This window comes from Oryctolagus cuniculus, chromosome 11 (assembly GCF_964237555.1).
Source record: "Oryctolagus cuniculus chromosome 11, mOryCun1.1, whole genome shotgun sequence".
In the NCBI taxonomy this organism is placed as follows: Eukaryota; Metazoa; Chordata; class Mammalia; order Lagomorpha; family Leporidae; genus Oryctolagus; species Oryctolagus cuniculus.
The window spans coordinates 8,348,810-8,371,501 of record NC_091442.1 but is presented as its reverse complement, the minus strand read 5'-3'; the positions used below and the strand labels follow the sequence as shown (position 1 = coordinate 8,371,501).

Below are 22,692 nucleotides of genomic sequence, written 5' to 3'. Positions count from 1 at the left end.
AATGAAATGCCCTTTTCTACTCTTTCATTCATTTCTGCCCTTTCATGGGTTTGGTTTTTCTCTCTCTGGCAACCAGAGAACTTCTTCTCCTGTTCCACAGCTTCCCTTCTCACTTTGGCTATTGGTTGTATTTGTGTTGGCGATACCACTGTCCTAGCTGTTTCTCAAAGTGAGTCTGATCTCCCATCAGAGTGACCCTTGGCTTTCTTGTATTGGTGATTCCAAACTTTCCTCTTGCTTCTCTAAGCTTAAGTTAGCAATTAGCAGTTCCCTTTGAACCATTCACTTTAAATCTTTAACCATTGTAAAATCTTTTTTTTTATTATTTTTTTTGACAGACAGAGTGGACAGTGAGAGAGAGAGACAGAGAGAAATAACTATTGTAAAATCTTATACAGAAATTAAAAGATGAGGAACAATTTAAAATTTTATTATCCTTTTTGGGAAAAACATTGGAAAATACCTCTTCCCATTTCTTTCCTTTTTCAAGAAAGTTGACTACCATCTTTCTGACCAATACAATTTATTTTTAAGCTTTCCTGTCTCAAAAATTATTTGAGTCTGCGCTAAACAGGAAAAAAAAAACCTTGGTTATCTCATTAAGTTGTGATTTTGGGGTGTAAGAAACAAACCAAATTATTTAGCTGACACAGAATGCTCAGTTATTTCTTATAACAGTAGGAATATCTCAGAGAACTCAAAACACTGGGCTACCGTCTGCCCTCAGGAAGAGAATGGATTCAAGAATTAGAAAGCCACTGAGGTGCATTCTCTCTCTCTCTCTCTCTCTCTCTCTCTCTCTCTCTCTCTCTCCCCTCTCATTCCCCTCTCCCCTCTCCCCTTTCATCTCTCCCTCTCTCCCTCTCTCCCTCTCTTTTCTATGTCACTTTCTTTACTCTAGACCTCTAGACTTTGGTCACTAAAGACACTTCCTCTCTGCTTAGCCTGTTTGGTGGGATATGGCTGTCCTGGGATTTAGATGATTCAGTTCAGTGACAGCAACCAGCTTAAGGTCTCTCTGTCCCAGTTCCCAGGAGACAGAATGCGACTGGCTCACTTGATTCAGGTGTTCCGCCCCATCCAAGTGAGGAAGCAGACAAGGTCACTTAACACAAACATGGCTACTGAGGAGCCATCCCTGTGGATTCAGTCTATTTTCAGACTTAAGAGAACACATAACTCCCAGATTTATGGAAGTTGACAGTGTGCTAGTTATTAAGCTATTATTTCTCAGTTCCCAAGCCCTGCTCTATCTACTGAGTATCTGTGGGGTATGAGAAGGAAAAGCTTAGAAACACTTCCAAATAAACCTAAAATATGAGCTCCTAAAGTCATCTCAGTGTCTCTAATGTGTCCATAATGTAAATTTATTTCTGGAAATTCTCTTCTATTGAGTTTATTTTGAGGACTCTCCAGGAAACAGAGGGACAACTGAGCATGTATCTCTGAGTACCATAGGAGTGACCAGAAGTCAGAGAGTAATGACGTCTCCAGGTCTCAGGAACCAGAGGCTCCAGAATAGATTTCTTGGGTTCAAGCCTTCCCGGGGTCATACCCTAGCCCTGTGACATCGAATAAATAATATGACCTTGATGTATCTCTGTTTCCTCATTAGCAAATGTGAGCTAATGACTACACCTGCTACATATAATCATGAAAGTTGAATGAGGTGATTCACTCAAGATGGTGAGCTATCAGCCTGGCCAGATCCTCAGGATGGAACTAAAATAGGTACACAGTAAGCATCCACATTATCTATGTTTTTTATCTGAAATTTTGAATATTGAGGTCTCTTGAATTTGATCTCAGAGGCTGTGGGGAGGCAGTATGAGGAATTAAGTCACCTATGCTAGATTCTATCTGTGCACTGAACGACTATGACCCAGAGCAAAGAGAAAATTATGGGGATACCCTAAGCACAGAGCTCAACAAACTATGATGACTTTGGCCATAAGTTCGGCTTTATGGCTGCCTATAAAGCTGCCTATCAAAATACTCCCGACAGATGACCTGTAGTAATGAGGGTGTGAAGGAAGCTGCCTTGCCGAACATTCCACCTGACAGGGACTCAGACCACGGGAGGACATGGCCATCTCAGAAGGCCTTTGCATCCTTTGCTCCTGCCTCCCGACCCTGGCCTTGCCCCTCAACTTGTGGCCTCACCTTTCAGTTTCCGGCCCTCATGCATTCAGTTATTTTTTCAATGAAACAGATTTTGATTAACTCACATATTCATTCAACCACTTATTGGTCAATTTTTAAATTATTCATAGGCCAAATATCTATTGAGCTAATAACTGCAGTTTAGATAATTTATTGGGCTTTTTCTATAAATTCCTTGGTGAGTAGCATAACAGTAAGAACAATGGCATCAGTATGTATTGAAGATTTACTCTATTTAAGGAGGCATAATAAGTATTATATATACATTAGCTCTCTCTTTTTTTTAACAAAAGTCATGTTAGATAATATACTATTATGAATAGTAATTGTATAGATTGGGAAAAGTATTTTACAGAGATTAGTAAACGGCCCAAAGTCACATAGCTAGTAAATTATAGAGCCAGGGTTCAAAATCATGTCTATATAACGTAACACACAAACTCTTAACCTCTTCGTGGGACAACATTAATAGGTTATCAAACTCCAGTCTTTATAATTCTTGTTACTAATGAATCCATATGGAAGAAACCATTTTAACTATGTCATAAAGGAGACTACTAACAAAATCACTTACGAAGGTATTCATTCCAGTTAGGAAACAATACAGTAAACGAAACAGCAAAGCAAAATCCATAATATGGTCCTATTTTCCTAGCATAACTGAAAACGTATAAATAGGTCATCATCAATTTGATGAAACCAAATGATGAGCCACAAATCTCTCCATTAAAAGTGACAAGAAATCTAACTCAAACTAGCTTGAAGAATAATGGAAGGCATAGACTTGCAACAGTGAAAAGACAAAGGGCAGGATGGGCTTCAGGTAGAGCTTGATTGAGTGTCATCATGGACCAGCTTTGTTACTCTCCATTTGTTTCTTTCTGTCTTCCATTGTATCATCATCTTCTTCAGGCCTCAAATGGACTCCCATTGGCAGTTCCAGAGTCTTCCATTTTAGCTGAATCCATTTAAATCTCCATATCGCCATAGCCACACCACACATGCCAGGGTTGGAATGAGTCTCCTCCCACAGTGCTCAAGGAAGAAAGATACTTTGTTTCCCCCAGAAGCCTTAGCGAATTTCTCTATAAATCTCCTTCCTTCTGACTAGGTTTCTGCCCATCATGGATCAAATTATGGGAGCCAGAGGAATGGGATGACATAGGTTGGGATTATTGGCTATAGCTAGTCCTGAGAGCTGAGCCAAGGGTGGGACAGATGTTCATGAAGAGCATTTCCCCCAAAGCAAACGCAATATGGTAGTACCTGAAGGTGAAAGATGAGAAGTCGCAGAAAAACAAGTAGAGTCTCTAATTGAATATTGAGTGCCCAACCACATCTCCCAGAAGGATGCAGCAGCTCAGTAAAACAGCACTGCATTGGAAAGTTGACTTGATTACCATGTTAAAAGCATTTTCTATACCCATATCAGCAACATTTCTGTAAAATGAGTAGATGTAGTACTTTTTTCTTCCCCAAATGCCTCCGATATCCCAACTATCAAAATGTCCAATGTGCAATTGTTGTCTTTATTTTCCTTTGTATCAGCTTTGTCTTTTGCATAAATGGAAGGTATCAACACACACATTTCAATTAAAATCAGATTAGATGCTGTGTTTCTTTACAAGGTGGTATTTCTATTGGAATTCTGTGTTGTTTATTCGACAAATGTGTTTGGCATGTATAAGCTGCCTTGATCCACTTTTCATTTTGTGACATTTTGGGCAGGGGAGAACTGCATAGCTCAGTAGATGACACAGTTGGCTACCAGTGACAATATAAAAATTTGAAATTCTTAAGCGATTTAACATTTTCCCTTCTAGCCACATTATCTATCACAGAGGAGTGATATTCTGGGGCACTCGAACCAATCAGAGGATGGATGTATGACTCTTATGGAACAAATGTATGTATAAATTATCACTCTCTTCTCTCTTCTCCATAAATAGTGATGCTAATAGATCCAGAGTGTGAGATAAGGGAAGGGGTGCCATGCTCTACAGAAATTCATCTTGTTAGGGAACGGCAGCATGAAGCAGCCAGATCTGTTTAGACTTCAGCATTGTCCAGCCTCTCCTGACTAGATTGGTTGAAAGACTGTGTTTCTTGTCTAGAAGAGGAGCTGGTGTGTGCACGGGGGTGAGGGATCAATAGGCTGCACAGGGACTAAGCTCTCAGGTGTGCTCAGTCTCCACCATTCCCTGTTTCTTGAGGTCCAGTGCATTCCATCTGGGTTCCCTGCCTGGACCCCAAAGACATTTGAGTTTGTGATCTTCAGGGAATGTGAGCCACCTAGACTAATAGTCTGGTGACTCCTCAATCAAATGCCTTGCAGACCTTTGTCCATTCTATAGTTAGTGGAGGTAGAGAGAACCTGACTTTCCTTTAAGGCTTTTTTGTTTTTCAGAATCAGAACTAATTATAATTTTATTTCCACTGGTTCAAAGAGAGTCAACAGCCTTAAAAAAAAAGTGCAACAAAATATTTCCTACTTTTCTGTAGTTTTGGTTTCCTTTAGAATTCTCTTATGACTTTTCCTGAACCAAGCAACTTCTTGGGAGGTATATTAAAAAGGTTTAATATTCAGAATATAAATCACATCCCTTGTAAATCACACCACACCACACATTACATGGTTCTGGAATTTCTGTTAACTGCAGCTGCCATCTTTGAGTTGACTGCAAATGCTCTGTATGTTAATTACAAAAGTCCTAGCAAAAATACTCCAGGGCTAATAAATGTTGTGTTTTTGTGTCTTTGCCTGTTTCATATTACAGTGGTGTGGTTTTTGTCACCAGAGAAGGACCAGTGTATGTTTTCTCAATTTCTTCCATTAGTGTTTCTAAACACATTACAGATTGGTACCCTGGGCAGCTGCTCAGCTGACCCACCCTATGACCCACAGCTGTGGAAGTCAATGAAGGCACCATCTAGCAATCACTGAGTCACAGGATGTGTGGCATTAAAGACCTAACATTGACAGACCTGCAAAGTAATATTTGGAGAGATTTGCTGTACTTTACTAAGTGTATTACAAACTGTCTTTGATTGCCTGTTTTTATTTCATACTCAGTTATGTGTTTCTAGGTCAGGAGTCTTCAAACTATAGGCCATAGGCCAACTGAACCAAGTTTATGCACTTATAAATAAAGTTTTATTAGAACTCAGTCATGTCCACTCATATACATATTGTCTATGGCTGTCCTTGCACTACAGCAATGGAGTTGAATAGTTGTAACAGGAGCTACAGGGCCTGTAAAAGCAAAATATTTACTTGGTGCTCCTTTCAGAAAAATTCTGCCTACCTTTGATCTAATTCTCTATAGCAGTAAGAAAATATTATTACTTTTTAAATGCAGTATCTTCACATGATTAGTTCCCCGTCATAGAAGTTCTTGCAATTTCTCTTTGGGACACTTGTGACATTTGTCATATCTCTTCACCGGTCATCTTCAGATTATAAGTTGTTAGGGGAACCTCACCTAGATTCGACATTATCCATCAGGAATGCTTTTGACTACAAGTCACGTGAATGCTTTTGAGCGCTGTGTAACCAATGAAGACTTCTGTCACCTAACAGGAAGCCTAAATGAATAGGAGTCTAGGTTCCACACAGAGGCCCGAGGATTGTGCAAACCCCTGTGGCCCTAGGCTTTGCCTGTCTGTGCCGCTCCAGCAGTCTCAGCGTGCTGTCCCTTTGTCCTTGTGCACATCACTTCTTGGTGCAGACTTTTTGCTCCAGCTCACATCCTTACACCAGTAATCCCAGCTCTGTAGAGGGAGCAGGAGCGTGAAGTTTTCTTCTACCGAAGCTCGAGATGTTTAACCTAGAAAAAAGATCACCAAACAGATTTCCACAGTATATTTCAGTGAACAAAAGGCTTCACAGTCCTCCCAAAATTTCTCAGTGAACTTATCCCAGTGCTAGAACAACACTGCAAGCCAGTAGATATTCTGTAACTGTGTACAATGGTGGATGCATAGATGCATTATAGACAAATGTTTTCAAATTTAGTTTAATTTGGATCCCATAATGGGTAATCAAGGAAGACAACAGAGCAGAGTCTTTGGTAGTAAAAATATTGGGGACTATCTCTATTTCAAATTTTTCACTTCATAAATGGGGAGATCAGACTCCAAAATTGAAAGTTAGATATTAAATTTTTATGTTTTCTGATTGTCTAACACCCATCCCCATGTTTCTTGTAACAGGTCCTTAATTTGAAGAACAGGCTTCCTCAGTGTGAGCTGGATGAGGCAGGTGGCAGCCCGAGTCCCAAGTGAGAGCATCAGTCCCAGAATTGGCCGCCTCTGCGCCCTGACCTCAGTGCTTGGTTCAGTGCACGGACCAGGGCCACAGAGCCAGGATGAGTGCAAAATTTTGGAGGGATAATAGGAATGTGGTTGCTGCTGCTGATCGTGGGAGAGCCAGGCCAACAGTGAAGCCCCCACAGAAGGCAAACTGGGGGTCTGTGATCTCATTGATGTGGCTGCACCCGCATATAGCTGTGCCTGAACTAGATATTTTATCTTCCCTTTAAAACAACAAAAACCAGGACGTGTTTGGCCTAGCAGTTAAGGTACCTGTGTTCCACATCAGAGTGTGTAGGTTTGATAACCGGTCTCGGTCTCTAGTACCTAACTCCAGCTTCCTGCTAATGCAGTCAGTCCTTAAAGTCAGTGGAAATGACTCAACTAATTGTGTTATTGGCCCCTGGCCTCTCAGTATTGCCCAGCCACAGCCATTGCCGACATTTGGGGAGTGAACCAGCAGATGAGCTCACTCGCGGAGCCCATGTGCCTGCTCTCCCACTTTCTCTGCCTCTCAAAAAAATCAAAACAAAACAGCAGAAACCCAGCCCGCATAGTTCAAAGTCCTAAAGGGAATTGCGTTTGACTCATTTAACTGTTGAGTGTAGGGCTGAGCAGGTTTACTGGAGTGTGTTTATCCTGTGGATCAAGGCTATCTATCATCAAGAGCCTAGGGTTCCCTTACTTTTGTTTTCTCTCTCCATCCCCCACTCCACTCTAAGCCAGCCCTTTTCATGGTTTCTAGATTATTGCTGGTAGCAATTTTCCCCTCAAGTTTCAATGCATGAAAGATCCCCAGCAGGATTTCTGAAATTCCACTCATTGGACCCTTGCCTCCTCAAGAACCAATCACTGCGAACAGTGGGGAAAAGGGAATGTGCTGATTGGCTTAAGCCGTGGAGCTGGGGGAGGGGCCTGCTTTCCAGGCAGGTACATAAATCAAATAGGGAAGTGTTAGATAACCTGCATTAGTCAGCTTTTTGTCGCTTTAAAATACCTGAGAGGAGCTACTTATGAAAGAAGAATGTTTATTTTGGCTCACAGTTCCAGAAGTTTACAGCCTGACACAGGGCAGCTCCTTTAGGCTGGTGTCTGAGGAGGGTGGTAGATGGTGGATCACACTTCAGCGAGACACGGAGCATCACACTGGGCTTCTAGGGCCAACCCATCTCATGAGAACTACCTTCCCAGGGCACACCCCAGGGACCGAAAGACCTCCTGTTAGACCCACTTTGGGGTTTAAATGTCTGAATGAGCTGGGAAGCCAAGTCATGTTCAAGTTGTAGCAATGCCCTGGTGAAAATCCGAGTTATGTCAGAAAATCTGAGTTATGTCGGTGGGGTGGGTGCTGGGATGAGAAACACCAATGCCATTAGACTATCAACTCCTGGATGTTTGGTTTATGTGCAGCCAAAATTTTTCTCCTTTGTCCTTAGGTCAATTAGGACTTAATGTTCCCTCCTATACAGCGAAAGGTTTGTATTGATGGTGAATGGTGCTGTAGTTGTGGGTAGAGACGGGCCCGTTCTCAACCATACCTCTGACTACCCAATGCCACTTCCATCTTCCTGTTTCTCTTTGATGTTGTTCACTTCCTAATATACTGGATATCTGATTTTGTACACTGTCTTGCTCTTCTCATTAGAAGTAAGCTGCATGAGAGCGGGGATGGGGGTCTGTGTCTACAATAGGACCCAGTCCGTAAAACGTGCTCAGTAACTATTTATTGAATGAAAGACTCCGTGAGTGGATGTATAAATAAGAAGCATCCATGGATGTCGGAGAGAAAGGATCTTCAAAGACGAGCTGGCCCAATAGCTGCAGAGACAGCACTGGAATCCCAGGCTCCCCGTGGCAAATCCAATGTGTATTCTGTTCCTCCATCCTGCATATCTCGGTTATAGAAATTCCCAGTCTTCAGCCAGTTGCTACCTCTGAGAATGGCACCACCTGTTTCCCTCCTCGTTTATCTATTTTCTTCAAGCCTTTAGTGCTTACATTTCCTGAAGTGCATCCTGTGTATTTGAATTCAGGTTCTTTTCATTTGCAGCTGAATGAGGAAGATACCAATGAGTGACCTTTTGCTTGATTACTTTCCCCACTAAGGGAATCTGGGCTTTATCCAGGCTCTGTGTCTGCATCCTTTGTCTACATTCACATCTCTCACCAGGTGTTTCTTGAAGTCATTCTCTACAGTTCCAAGCCCAGCGATATGGGCCAAAGTGCATCCCAGGTCTTACTCGCACAGTAATGTGTATCAGCTGCCCGTAGGGTGGTCGATTGCAAGGGGCACACTTGAATGGTGGGGACATTGAGTCATCTCTGTCCAGGTGAGCTGGGTTTTACCAAGGGCACAGTTGGTACCCAGGTGCGGCTTGCTTAGCTGGACTGCATCTTGGAAGACCTAATGAATTCTGAAGCCAGGAGTGGGTCACAGCCCTTGCATTTTCTCCTGTGCTCCAGTAGAACTGCTGGTGACTTGTGCCCCTTCTGATAATGTTCCTGAAATCCTTTCCTTCGAGGGGATCACAAACCGTGTTGAACCATGAAGAACTTCACGGAACAGGGCATTTCCTGCAAAGGAGCAGCTCTCCAAAGCACTGTGCTTTGGGGACTCAATAATCAACTATTTAATGTAGGAAATTTGAAGAAACATAAGTATTTGTTAACAGTAGATTTTGTTAAACTGTATTCAAATTATTAAATGTGAAAACGTCTGTGGCTTACTGCATAACCTTGAACAAGTCACTTAAATCAGTGGTTCTCGAATGTGGCCCATCTTCCGTGGCAGCTGCAGCACCTGGGAACTTAACACAAACAAGGCCCTAGGCCACACCCACTCAATCAGAAACTGTGGGAGAAGACCAGGCAGTCTTGCTTTTAAATCATTCTCCAAGGGATTTCAGAGGTGGTATGCTCAAGTCTGAAAACCTCTGCCATGAACTATCCAACCTCATCACATGTAAAATTGAAGCCATAATGCTTGGCCTCATAGAGTGGTTGTAAGGATTGAATTCAATAGATTTTGCATATCAAGCATTTAGCACAGTGTCTAGCACTTAGTATGTGTCAATATATGACAGCTGCAATTAATGTTATTATTGTTATTGGATTTCTTTTCTAGGTGGCCAGTGAATCAGTCTGTGAGTTGGCGTGTCTACCTGTGGACTATTATAACATTATAACAATAGCTAATTTATCGAGCTCCTCCCCTGTGCCAGGCACCCAGCTAATCACTTCACAAACCGGGCATTCGATCCTCATTAGGAAAAAAACACTAAGAGAATGCTGCTTGTATTGTCCACCATTTACAGGTGAGAAAACAGATTTGGAGAGCTCACGTTCCCTGTGCAGAATAATGCAGGGAGTGAATGTGGCAGAGCTGGGCTCAGAATCCAGAGCTAGCTCCTGGAGCCCTGGTGAGTAAGGACATCACCAAGCATATTGCCACTTGGAAGTGGGTTTGCTAAAAGGCACTAGAGCTTTTGTACTATTTAGAAAATCTTGATGAAATCAGGTATTCACCCCTACACAAAAATCCACATTATGGCAACAGATTAACAACAGAAGCTTCTGGGTCAAGTTTTTGCTTGAAATGAGTTTGTTTGTTTTTGAGAGGCCAGGAGCAAAGGGAACCCTGGTGCTTTCCTCTCTAAAGTCCTCGCTGACTGTTTCTGCCCAGCCACGATGGGCAATGATTGGTGGGTGACAAAGCCAGTCCAGCGTCCGTAATCAGACTTGTCCCTGGGCTGCAGATGGGAGACGTTTCCCCGAGCTCGAAGAATGTCTTCAAGGGTCCATTGGGGAAAATGCCTCCTCTACCTGTGGAAGGGAGATCACCAGGTCCAGATTACAGACAGGAAATGTGGAAATGTGACTTGTAATTACTGCTAAGTATGTGTTAGCAGTTGTACTTACGAATATGGGGGTTTTGGCTCATGATAAATGCCAAATTTATGCCACTTTTCAGTACCACGGAAAATCCTGGCACATAAAATACCAATGACATCCTATTATGCAATTTTTTTAAATGGGGAAAATTATATGTATATCAAAGGAATCTCAGAATGAGCTGCTGAATTTGTAAAATGCCTATATTTAAAAGCCCATCAGAATGATGTTTCGGGGTAAATATATATGTTTCTCCAGTGCAAAGTGTTCATTTTATCCCGGAGAATTGTTAAAGAGACAAATAGGCCAGGAACAAAACCCTTTCTTGTTTGAGCAAAGCCAGCAACTGTTTTTCCTGTAAGAGTTTCTGCCTGGTTTTTGGAAGCAGGACCGCGGAGATAATCACGAGATGTTCCGTTTAACGTAAAACTTCCCGGTGTCCCCAAATGCCAGCGTGAACAATAGCCCCACTAAGCAAACACCAGTTTTGGCTTCTGCCTTTCAGGCGATGTTTACTTTCCCCCTCTCCTTAGCTCCACCCCAGCTCGCTCTTGAAAGGCCTTCTGTTCTGTCAGCCACCATGACATCTGCTGGCGGACACAGGAAGTCATAAATCTGTAGGTTGCCTCTCAACCAAGCCTGCTTAATGCTGGCATTGATAGCAGGGGCTGGGTGCCATCTCTGGAGCGCTGGGCGCACAGAGTCCATTTTCTCCCATTCTCCTCTCCCAGGAGAGCAACCATTTTCAAAACAGCCACTTTTTCATCTCGCGTTTGCAGACCTGAAAGGGAGGCCGATGCAGACCCCGTCGGTAACACGCGGCTCTTGGAAAGAAGCCACGATTGCCGGCAACAATAGGCGCCCCTCGCCGTCCGGGCCGCAGCGAGGCAGCTCTGCCTCAGCCCTGGCCTTCCCCACTTTCTATAGGCCCCGGGCTGCTTCAGGGAGCTGGGCGGGGCCTCGGGCCCTCTGGGCCTCTGCTCCAGCGCTGCCTAAGGGCAGAACGGGCTACCAGGGGAGCTGAAGAGGGTTGCTTACAGCCAGAGCTGCTTCTGTTCTGAACGAATGCAGGAGGAGGTCTGGCTCTTCTTTCTAGAAGCTCACTGTGTCTCAAGCCCTTCACCCGCGCGAGGTATATTCCAGCTCCTGTCACCCCATGCGGGTCCACCTGTTAGAGCTTGTGAGAAACGCAGCGACGTGGCAGCCGCCTCCCCTGACTCCGAACCCACCTGTTCAAGGAGACTCCCGTGGGGCTGCTGCAGGCGCGGAGGTCACGCATGAGCTTTGGCTCCACCTCCGGGTTTCCCTCAGCCCTGTCAGCGGTTGGAACCGGATCACCCTTCTCTCGCAGGGCTTGCGCTGTGTGCCCTAGGCTCTTTGGCCGCAGCCCTAAGTGGTATAACCCAGAAGGTCTCCTGACTTTGTCAGGTGTCCCCTGTGGGGGTGGCAAAAGTCAGACCTGTCAGGACCCCAGGAACTCAAGGTGTGGTCCAGGGACTCAGCCCTCTGTCACCCAGGAGCTTTTAAGAACCGCGCACTCTGAGGCCCCAGGACAGACCTGATAAACCAGGAGCTCCGGGAGTGGGGTGGGGCACCTGGGATCGATTTAGGCTCCCTGGGAGATAATATGCATGCAAAGGTTTGCGACCGCTCAATGACATAAATAACCAGCATCTTGTGCTATAAGAGTCCCTGTGGTGGAAGTGCTACCTTGTAATGTGTGACGATTGGGTATACTCAACACCAGAGCCGCACCAGGAGGGTTCGAATCCAGGCCTCCTCTAACTAGTTCCATAACCCTAGCTAAGTTACCTAAACAGTCTGTGCCTCAGTTTCTTCATATAGAACATGGGGACAGCAGAAGCACTTGACGCTAGCAAATTGTTTTAAGCAAATTTCATAGTGTACAGTGCTTAGAGCAGTGTTTGGCACCAGGTGCCTCCTAAACTCCTCTCACATGGCTATTGTCACTATACTGTGGTTTGCCTGGCTTCCCCTAGGTGCTTTATTCCCTGCTGTATCCCTAGCACGAGCCTCGTGCCCAGCAAGGACAGGTGCTTACGGAGCATTGGTGGGGAAAGTAGATGTTGGTGGTGGGGGGACGCCTGTCCTCTGCCTTCAGTGGTTTGAATCCAAGCTGTGTTGCCTTCCACAGTTTCTGCTGACGATCCCAGCCTCCCGAAAAGTTTCTGTAAGTCAGCGGCCTTGCCTGTGTGGAGCAGTGAGCTAAAGTGACTTGTCTTCCCCCGATTGGGTCAGATTGGACCTCAGCCACATAAAGGTATGTCAGAAAGTTTGTGAGAAAATGGATTTCATGAATAAGCTTATTTTGTGAAACAAATTTTGAAATCATGCATAGTGTTTTACTGCAGTTATATGAAGACTCCCCCCTCATATGCATGGACTTCAAAATTTATACCAAAATTTTTCTTTAAAAATTTTTCTGCATGTTTGAGACAGAGAAAGAGGGAGAGGGAAGGAGGAAGGGAGAGAGGGAGGGAAAGAAAGCTCCTATCAGCTGATTCACTCCCCAGATAGTTGCAACAGCTGGTGCTAACCAGACTGAAGCCAGCAGCTGGGAATTCAATCTGGGTCTCCCACAGGGGTGGCAAGAACCCAACGACTTGAGCCATCACCTGCACTTCGCTGGAGTCAGGAGCAGAGCCAGGCCTTGAACACAGATGCTCTGATAGCAGGTGCAGGGGTACCAAGCAGTGCCTTAGTCACCGGGCCAAAGGCGCACTCCCCAAATATCGTGTAATTTCATCTTTCCGTTAACTTTTTGAAGTTCCCTTAAATCTGCAAGGTCTCTGTGAAAAACAGTGAACAAACATACACTTGTAAAGTATCAAGGAGTTAAAATCAGGACTGCTTCCTAAGTCGGCTATTATGCCAAGTATTCTATCTCTGTTCATGGATCCTCTCGATGCCCTTAATGAAGCTGACAATATAATTACCTCCGTCTTCACAGATGAGAAAATTTTTAAAAGATTTATTTATTTGAAAGGCAGAGAGAGCAAGAGAAATATCTTCCTTCTACTGGTTCACTCTCCAAATAGCCAAATTCAGGAACTTCACCCAGGTCTATCCCATGGGTATCAGGGGAACTCAAGCACTTGGGCCATCATCTACTGCCTTCCCATGTGCATTAGCAGGGGGCTGGATCGGAAGTAGAGCAGCTGGGATCGGAACTGGCACTCTGATGTGTGATGCCGATGTCTCAAGCAGAAGTTTGACCGACTGTGCCACAACACTAGTCCCTACCAAGAAGAAAATTAAGCTTAGAGAGGTGGAATGTGTGACCTACGGTCATAGTCTTAGTGATGAAAGTGCATTGAAAAGACTGACCTCAATGACTCCAAACTCGCCCTGACTTTTCCTCCCTGGTGCCCTCCTGGCCTGCACACAGTGCTCGCACGTCCTGCCATTTTTGGGATGATCCTAATTTCAGGCCTTCTACCCCTACTTCATGTAAAGAACGCACTCCTGAGTATCAGAGCACGTGTCTTTTATTTTGTTTGAAAGCTCAAGCTATGATAATTATGCAGAGTCAGCTCTACAGCTGCACTAGGGATAAACAAGGAGGAGGAAAGAGGTCTGCGCCCCTAGGTGAGCACACCTGTTGGGAAAGATGAGGCTGGGAAAAAAACAGGAAATACAAAGACTGATAAGGAAGAGTAACTCTGTGAGTATGCTGGTAAAAGCAAGGGGACTGGACGAGGGAGAGCCACGGAAGGAGGAAGGGAGCTGAGACTTCGCCCACCGTGGGTCTGCCGTGTATGTGGCACGAAGCTAAGAGGGGGAGGACACTCCAGGGGGCAGTTTAGGTCCTTGCCCTCCTAGACCTCACAATTTAGGGGAGTCCCATCCAGCAGATGGTAACTTTGTCCTGCCATTTCTTCACTCACCAACTTAACTGCTAACAGCCAGCACCGGTGGCCCATTTTCCTACAAGGGAGGCCACGAGTGACTCTCTTCCAATGCTGGAGTCGATGGATAAATCCCTGAGCTCTCTCATGCGTTAAGAGGTTATCTCAAAGGTGCATGACCTACACTGAATCCCAGTGGCCCCAACAGCGTAGGCTGCAGGCAGCCGCAGGGACAACCTACCAGATAACACACTCTGTCCTGACTGCTTCCCTCCCTATTCACTTACCTACTCCCCTTGTGGAGTTTTGAAGGATAATTTCCCAAATAAGCCATGTGCATGCAAATGCTATCACAGGATCCCCAAACCTTTATCTTGGAGCAGCACAAGTAGGACAGGAACCTTATGCAGACAGAGGGCCTGGCAGCAGTCTCAGCTGATTGAACCACTCTAAGCCTGTAGGTGCCTTAACCTGCCTGGACAGCCCAGCAGTGGTTAAGGAGGGAAGACAAGCCGGACTGTTGGGTGAAACCAGTGTTCGGGACGAGTCACTTTGACATAATCCTAGCAAGCAGGGGTAGAATCTCATGAAATTTTAAGGACAATAGGATGCTTAATGCCTAATCATAATAGATAAGACATGCCCCGGATAAGACAGAAAGGTGTTCTCAGGGCGAATTATATCATTCTCTATTTGCTTCTGAAAGTTGAGGGGCACTTTTGGGCACACAGTTCTAATGAGTGCAGGAAACAGAGCTTGATGCACAGTTGAGGTGGCAGAAAATGCACCGGAGCCCAGAACTTCAAGGCTGCTCGTCACATGGTCTGCAGGCTTTCCGGTCCTTACATTCACTTAATGTCTTCCTGTGGTTAATGAAGTTGAGCAATGGCTGCCTGGGCCAGAGACTTGGTCTGATTCCTCTGCAGTAGCAACACACCTTCAGCAGCTAAGGAATCGACTCCAGGGGAGCCATGTGATAGATGTGAACTCTAACAGCTCCTGTGTCCCCAGCCTGTCCACTCAGCAGTCGTCTGATCTAAAATATACCCAATGCTTAATTGCTGCTGCAAAGCCCTGTACCTCATCAAATAAAAATAGTTTTAAAAAAGAGTCTAGGGCCAGTGTTGTGATTCACCAGATTAAACTGCCACCTGGGGTGCCAGCGAGCATCCCATATGAGCACAGATTTGAGTACCAGCAACTTTGCTTCCCATCTAGCTCTGGGCTAATGCACATTAGAAAGCAATGAACAATGGCCCAAGTCCTTGGAACTCTGCCACCCACATGGGAGACCCGGAGGGTGTCCCAGTCTTCCGGCTTCAGCCTCACCCAGCCCTGGCTGTTGCAGCTGTTTTGGGGAGCGAACCAGCAGATGGAACATCTCTCTCTTCTGTCTCATCCTCTCTCTCTCTCTCTCTCTCTCTCTCTCTCTGCATTTCAAGTAAAATAAAATCTTTAGAAAATAGAGAGTCCAATACCTTTTTGGAGATTCATTCTTAAAGGCAGATTTGCCAGTGCCTGAGCATCCCTGACCTTTGTCGTTATCAACCTTACATAGTTTTACAAAGCAAATTTCCACCAAGGCAACAAGACACGTTCTCTCCTGAGTTGGTTGAGCAAACCCTCTAATGTTTTCAGGGTGTAAATAGACAAATTGGCATTATCAACAGCCAGAAGGTAGAATTCAGACCGGACGTGATGACCATCTCCCCTGTGATCAATCCCAATCCGCCTAAGCAGCGTCTTTTCAGCTTCGCTTTGCCTGGAAGGTCTCTGGTGCAGCCCCAAGCTGTATCCTTTCTATCCCTGAAGCACACGAGTCTTTCCAGTCCAGGCCCTGGTTCCTGGGGGGCCACTTCCAGAGATCCGTGTGAATACTGCCCCCTCTGAGGACCTTAACCTGCCTCCTCGGAGGACCTCAACCTTCCCTCAACTCTGAAGCAGAGCCTGCCATACTCCTCTATCCCAACACCCCCCTGATGGTCTTCCAGTCGTCCTCTATGACCTGGGGATCCCCCTGCCTCAGCTAGTGTGATGTTGTCCCAGGGGTCCTAGGAGGGTTGAAATAACCAGAGATTGCTACCTGGAAGTTCTCACAAAATGGTTCCTGGACAGAGAAGGGTCTAAAAGGAAGGCAATGAATCAGATCCTCCAGGCAAAGTCCTATGGTGCTCTGGCTCCCAAACTTGGCTGCACCACCTGAGGGCTGTAAAAACACTGATGGCTGCATCCCACTTCCACATACTGATGTCATGGCTCTGGGGTCAGACCTGGGCACTGGGATTTTCAAAACAAACAAATTGATTACAACCAATAATTGTTTCAAAACAAACAAATTGATTACAGCCAAGGGCGAGGGTGCTGCCTCTTGATCTGAAGTATTGCGTACCTACACAAAGCCTAAGTGTGCAGCTGAACTTATTTTCGGATCGAACACCAAGGAGTACGCCATACTGGTGACGATCAGCGCCAGCCCCTTGGAAGCCTCCTCGTGTCCACTATCCAAGGTAACCAGTTCCCTGATCCCTAAACAAAATTTAGCTCTCCCTGTATATAAAGAGGAATCATGCTCTATGTTGAGTCTCTGTTTTGGGGAGACATGCATTAGAAGAGTTCGAATCACACCAAGAAAGCTTCTTGGAAGAGGCAGTAGGGAGGCCCCGGAGGAGGAGGCGGAGCAAAGCAGGGAAGTCGGTGAGGGAAGGACAAGGTCAACTGGAAACAGAGGCACCGAGGTGCTCACCCCTCCCTAGTCCGAGGAGCCCTTCAGGTGCACCCTTCCTGGCAGCTGTGTTCAGCCTGCAGTCCAGCCAACCCACAACTGTTCACTGGCGCTGATACCACGCTGGATTTGGGGCATCGAGATGACTAGAACTTACATCTCATTAGGGAACACCGACCATGACCATATGCTCTCAATATGAATTGAAGAGATACTTACAGAGAAACAGTGGGACGGACAGTGGGGCAAGGGAGGTGACGTTCGAATATTGAGTCGAGAGGAAAACCAGATGCCGGGTGCAAGAGTGGGTGCAGCAGCCCTGACGCATGTGCAGGAGGCTTCATGGGAACATCCGTGTTCTTCATCTCTCAGGCTACCCTCGTGCCCAGCATGGGTGCGGGCAGGGCCCTCCCTGCCCAGGTGGCACCCCTGGAGTCTTCGTTTTGATTGGGTTGGAGTCCCATGGTGAGACAGGCAAATACACAACAGTTCAATCCATTGTGTGCTTGATGGCTCTGAGTGGATCCAAGAATAGATGTCCTTTCTGTTCCTCGCATGCAGTATGTTCCATGAACTTGATTCACCTGTTACAAATTCACCTTTCCATGGGAGAGGTTCTCATGCCCGGCATCATGTCAGAATCACCTGGAAACTTTGAAAATTTCAGATTCTCTGGCCCTGCCCAGAGATCTGATTTAGTAAGAATTGGGTGGGGCCAGGGCTTCTTTATCTTAAAACATAATGACACCAATCTCCAGGTGAGGTCTGAAGTGCAGCCATTGTGGGAACAAGTGCTCCAGAAGAGACGGTTGACTCATTCCAATCAGTTCGTGCCCCTGCACATCCCGAAGTTTCAATGTGGGATCCTAGGAAGCGAAGTTCCCAGGAGACATAACATGTCATTAGTCTAAGACACCAGCTCTTGGCAGGCGGTTCCCGAGTGCCAAGGTGTATGGATTAGCCCAGCATTTTGCCAGTTCTAATGCCTACATCGCCTGTCTCACATGTGCCACCCCCACATCCTACCTAAATGAGTATTTACCCTCTGTCATTCCTTGCATATAGTTCACACTCACCTAAATGAGTTTAAACGTTAGATTGCCACCAGCAATACCCTTCACTGAAACAGAAGCTACCCCCCCAAAGTGAAATCAATGAAATCCCTTTTTTTTTAAAGTCTAGCCTGATCCTTGTCCTTCCAAATTTCTTGAAACTGTAATCTGTAGCATCTTGGTTGAATCAGCAAGTGTTGGATATAAATGAGACACCAGTACCAAACAGACTTTGTCAGATTGAAAAAGAAGTGGAAGGGAGGAACTTTGCTCAGGACGGGATTCAATGTTAATGGCACAGCTACACGGCTTAAAAAAAAATCTAGGTACCACTGTGTTGTGTACCCCACGGGTATAGCCAAAATCCTCTTTGTTGATAACTTGGAATGAATCCCCTTTTGCTGGCATTGCCAAATATGAAAGAGTTTTCTGTCTCCGTTGGGTGTCACTCCGTTGGTAGTGACCGTGTGGGGTGGGGGATCTTGGAGAGATCAAATGAATTGTGAACGATGATTCAACAGCACTGTGCAATCAGTGGCAACCATGCGTTTCGAATGATGAGTAGGATGGCAAAGCTAAGTTTCCTGTAGCCCAGAAGAGCTGTTAAGAAAAATAATTGTGGAACGAGTCACACTTGGTAATTTCCCAAGAGGGACAGCAAAAGTGGGTGGGTAGGTTGTTAGGTGGGAGGTGTCTTGGCCATGCAGACGAGGCCTGTCTTGCGCAGGGTCCCTGGGGTGGGCACAGGTAGACTCCACGGTGACCACAGCACAGCGCACTCTGAATCATGCTGCCATTACTGCCTTCCTAGACTCTGTAGTGAACAATACTGAGTCTGTCTGCTTCCAAAAGAGCAAAGGCTCTTTTGGCAGAAATTCCTAAACTGCAGTGAGCGGGACATTCGTTTGTGGGAGTGGGGAGGGGTTCTTAAACCCTTATCTAGAAGTTTCTGATGTAGAAGATTTAGGGTGGTAGTGCTCAACCAGGGGCGATTTCGCCCACAGGGGTCACTGGGCAATGCCTGGAGTCAATGCTTGTCGTCACAGCTGGGGTGGGTGGGTGACACCTCTGGTAGGTGGAAACCAGGGACACTGCCAGATACTCCACAGGGCACAGGACAGGCACCCGCAACAAAGGGTTACCTGGCTCAGGATGCCGGTAGCTTGGAAATCCCTGCTCAGGGGTGAGAGCCAGGCCTCAGGGTCTTTAAAGGGTCTCAGGAGATTCTGATGTAGGAAATCAGAATCGGGATTGGGGAAACTTGTTTCCGCCCAGGGCCATTTGGATATGTATGACACCATTTGCGAGACGTACAAAATGATCAGCTTGGAAATTAGCCTGCTGTAGACTGACCGAATTTTGAGTCTTGCCCACAGTTGTCTTGGCAGGGTCAGACCAAATGATTTCTGGGCCTGATAGAGCCCGTAGGCCGGAAGCTCCCCAGCCCTGTCAGACACTGCCTGTCTTACTCAGCTTTGACTGGGCCCCCTACACCATGCCCCATCTGGGACCATCCCTCCCCCCTCCCCAGTCCCCTCCTGTCCCAGCCTGCACTGCTCGCCCCTCCCCCTCTCTCTCACTGCCAGGGGAGCTCCTGGAGGGCAGGATCCGCTTCATCCCGCTCACAGACGCCCCCCCCTCCCCGGGCACCTGGTAAGGTTGTGAGCATCAGTCCTCTGGAAGCACGCCCTCATTCACTATCACAGAACCCAGTTTTAACATCTTCATGGAGCTCATGACTCGGAAGTGATCCTGGTTGTTTGCTTTTCATTCACTTCACAAATATTTTACTGGGCACTTCCTCTATGCCTTGCAGTGTGCCATCACAGAGGATATAAGGGAACAAAAGAGGCACAATTCCTTCTTCCCCACAGAGCTTATTTTCTAGAGGGGAATCTCAGACAATTAAGGAGATGGAAACTATGTAACATGTGCCATGTGGAAGCCCAGTGTGGGTAAATAAAATGGAGATGTGGGATGGTGTGTATGTGTGTGTGTGTGTGTGTGTGTGATTTTAAATGAGACAGTGCTGGGAGAAGGTGGCATTTAGGCAAAGATCAGATAACTGGGGTGATTTATCTGCCTCCCCCACTGGGACAGAATCACCAGAACACAGTAGGTACACAGTAAGTGTTGTTCAAAGGAAGCAAAAAAGAGTATCTGATTGATCAGGGCGGTTGATTTTTATGACCATCCAGTGATGAGCAAGAGGGCAGGAGGGCAGGGCATCCCGGGTAATGCCGGTGGGTGGGCAGGGCCTTTGGGGGTGGGGCGTCGAGTTAAGACTGAGAGGATGGAGAGCATCCTTGCCTAAGGTCCCCGCCCCCTTCCCCGCCCCAGGCAGTCCTATGAGCCCCTCCTAGCACTGCCACGGTCCCTGCCGGTCAGTCACTCTGGCCAGCTTCCCAGCTTACGAGTTGAGCCGTCACCCTGCCCCGGCTCCTCCCGCCTCCCTGCACTTCTCACCTCCTCGCCCCTCCCCTCCCGCCTCCTCCCCGGGGGTGTCCCGGCGCCTGGTGGGCACGCCCGGCCCCGGCCCCGGCCCCTCTCCCCGGCGGGACACTGTCCCTTTAATAGACTCCCTCTGCCTGGCGCTCTGCGGCTGGGGAGTAAATTTCTCCCTGTCATCAGGTCGCGGGAGAGGAGGAGGAGGAGGAGTTTGTTAATGTTCAGTTTGTTCAGCGGGATCGATGTTTGCTGGCATCGCCTCGCCCTGTCTTGTGTGAGTGTGAGTGTGTGTGCGCGTGTGTGCGCGCATGTGGGGGTGCGCGTGTGTGTGCGGGAGGCGGCGAGTGCGCGCGTGCGTGTGTGTATGAGTGCGTGCGTGTGTGTGTGTGTGTGAGTGTGTGTGTGTGTGTGTGTGTGTGAGTGAATTCCAGATTTTCCGTCTTTCCCAAACCCGCTCCTGTCCTCTCGCATATCACTCACAGACGGGGATCTGACAGCAGCTACAAACCCACAGTGAGTGATCTCTCCCTACGCGAATCCGCCATAGAGGTCGGCGAGGAGGAGGAGGAGGAGGAAGAGGTGGAGGAGGAGGAGGTGGAGGAGGAGGAGGGAAAGAGGAGAAGGAAGAAGAAGAAGAAAAAGAAGAAGAAACCACTACCTTCCCAGGATTGCCTTTTTCCCCTTATCGTTACGCGCGCGTGTGCGTGTGGCGCGTGTGCGCCCCTCGTCCCTTCCATCTGAACCCGGTCTTGGATGTTTAATAAAGAAATCAAGTGTCTCAACAGTCACCAAAAAAAAAAAAGCAAAAACAAACAAAAAAAAATTCCAAAAGCAAAAACAAAAAAGAGAGAGGAAAAAAAGCAAAAACAAACAAACAAACAAGGCAGAACCAACCTCTACTTCCAACCAGCCGGCACCAGCCAGCCGTGTCTGCCACCCAGAGAGGGGGGTCTCCGGCCCGTGCCGCAGGAGTTGCAGGGGGGATCGTCAGGGGGACAGAGGCCGAGTGACGTCCTAGGAGCCACCGGGCGAGAGGCGGAGGAGACCCAGAGAGGCGAGAGGGACAGCGGGCCCCAGCGCGCGGCTCGGGGCTGGGGCGCCAGAAGTGGGACTGGAGCGAAGTAGAGCGATGCCAAGAAGGAAACAGCAGGCACCCAAGCGGGCGGCAGGTAAGAGAACCGGCTCCGCTCCGGGGCTGCCCGCGCGCCGCGCTCCCCGCCCGCCCTCCCGGCCCCCGGGCGCCCCGGGACGCCACCCCCTTCAGCTTTCCGGGCAGTTCGCTCGGGGCGCCCCTCCGAGGATCCGGTCCGCTCTCGCCTTCGCGGGTCTCCCACACCCTCCGCGTTCCGGGCTCCAGTTGCATGGGTGGGGGGAGCTATCCCACCAAGCCTTCCCTCCTTAAACTTTTTTCCCTCCACCCTTCACCCCACCCCTAACTTTCTCCCAGTCGTTTCTTGCCTCGAGCCAAAGCCGGGTTGAGGATTTGGGGATTTGGGGTGCGGAGTAGGGAGGCGGCCCCTGCAGCCCCGCATCCCTCCTCGTGGTCAGTGCCCAGCGGCCTCTGGCCTCCAGGGAGCGAGTCTGCCCTGGCTGGGGCTCGGGGCGCTGAGGTGCGAGGTTGCGGCGGGCTGCGGCGGGCTGGCTCTGGGGCGAACGGTAGGAGTTTAGCTTCGGTCGCCAAGGTGGGAAACGCAGCCCAGCAAATGGAAGAGCATTTGAGTATGTTTTTCGAGAGGAGCCACTTTCAGAAATCTCAGGGACAGTGTACCTTGTCTTGGGGGAGGAGGGGACAGGAAATGGCCATAGAAATTCGAGCAGCTGCAGATATTCTAGGCCCAGAAGAGTTGCAAACTTTGCGGATTGACTAGTGTGGTGGGCACTATCCCACCTGAATCCCCTCCCGTCCCCGCCCCCACCCCCAGATAATAACAGGTTAATGGACCAGTACAATAAGTCTTCCGTGGGATTTTTTTTTTCCTTTTGGGTTGCTTAATTGCTTTTTTAATAGTATGCTGGGGTTTTGTTTCTCGGAAGTGTAATATGAAAGTTCATTTTTCTCCTGCCAGACCCACCCACTGAAAAATCAGCTTTCCACTTGATTGCTAGTTTTGATTTGACACTTGATTGATCACCTGTCATCTCGCTGCCTTTGATCTATTCATTCTTGATATATATCAATAAATCACTCACCATGGTAACTCAGAGTGCCAGTGACGCAAGCCTTGCCCTCTATATT

At 47.3% G+C, this 22,692-nt stretch overlaps 1 protein-coding gene and 1 long non-coding RNA gene across 9 annotated transcripts in view; one reads left to right on the top strand and one right to left on the bottom strand.

Moving 5' to 3' along the window:
* Positions 1–7,486: 7,486 nt before the first annotated feature.
* LOC103352236 (uncharacterized) lies at positions 7,487–19,506 on the bottom strand. Its single transcript, XR_011379825.1, has 4 exons — positions 17,176–19,506; positions 16,318–16,511; positions 13,002–13,175; positions 7,487–10,296 (listed from the first exon to the last, which is right to left on the bottom strand). It is a non-coding gene; the product is annotated as an uncharacterized lncRNA (long non-coding RNA).
* The window catches only part of TSHZ2 (teashirt zinc finger homeobox 2), a 478,036-nt gene continuing 464,993 nt past the window's right edge, over positions 9,650–22,692 (top strand). For 3 of the 8 annotated variants that reach the window (XM_008274168.4, XM_070051679.1, XM_051832655.2), the window contains exons 1-4: positions 9,650–9,788; positions 12,521–12,646; positions 19,825–19,963; positions 20,939–21,625. In XM_008274168.4, coding sequence (XP_008272390.2) covers positions 21,586–21,625 — 40 coding nt within the window. In that variant the 5' untranslated portion in view covers positions 9,650–9,788; positions 12,521–12,646; positions 19,825–19,963; positions 20,939–21,585. Of the gene's footprint in view, positions 9,789–12,520; positions 12,647–16,580; positions 16,742–19,824; positions 19,964–20,299; positions 20,731–20,938; positions 21,626–22,692 lie in introns of those variants that run through there. The other 5 variants (XM_070051681.1, XM_070051682.1, XM_070051678.1 and 2 more) reach the window with 4 other exon arrangements.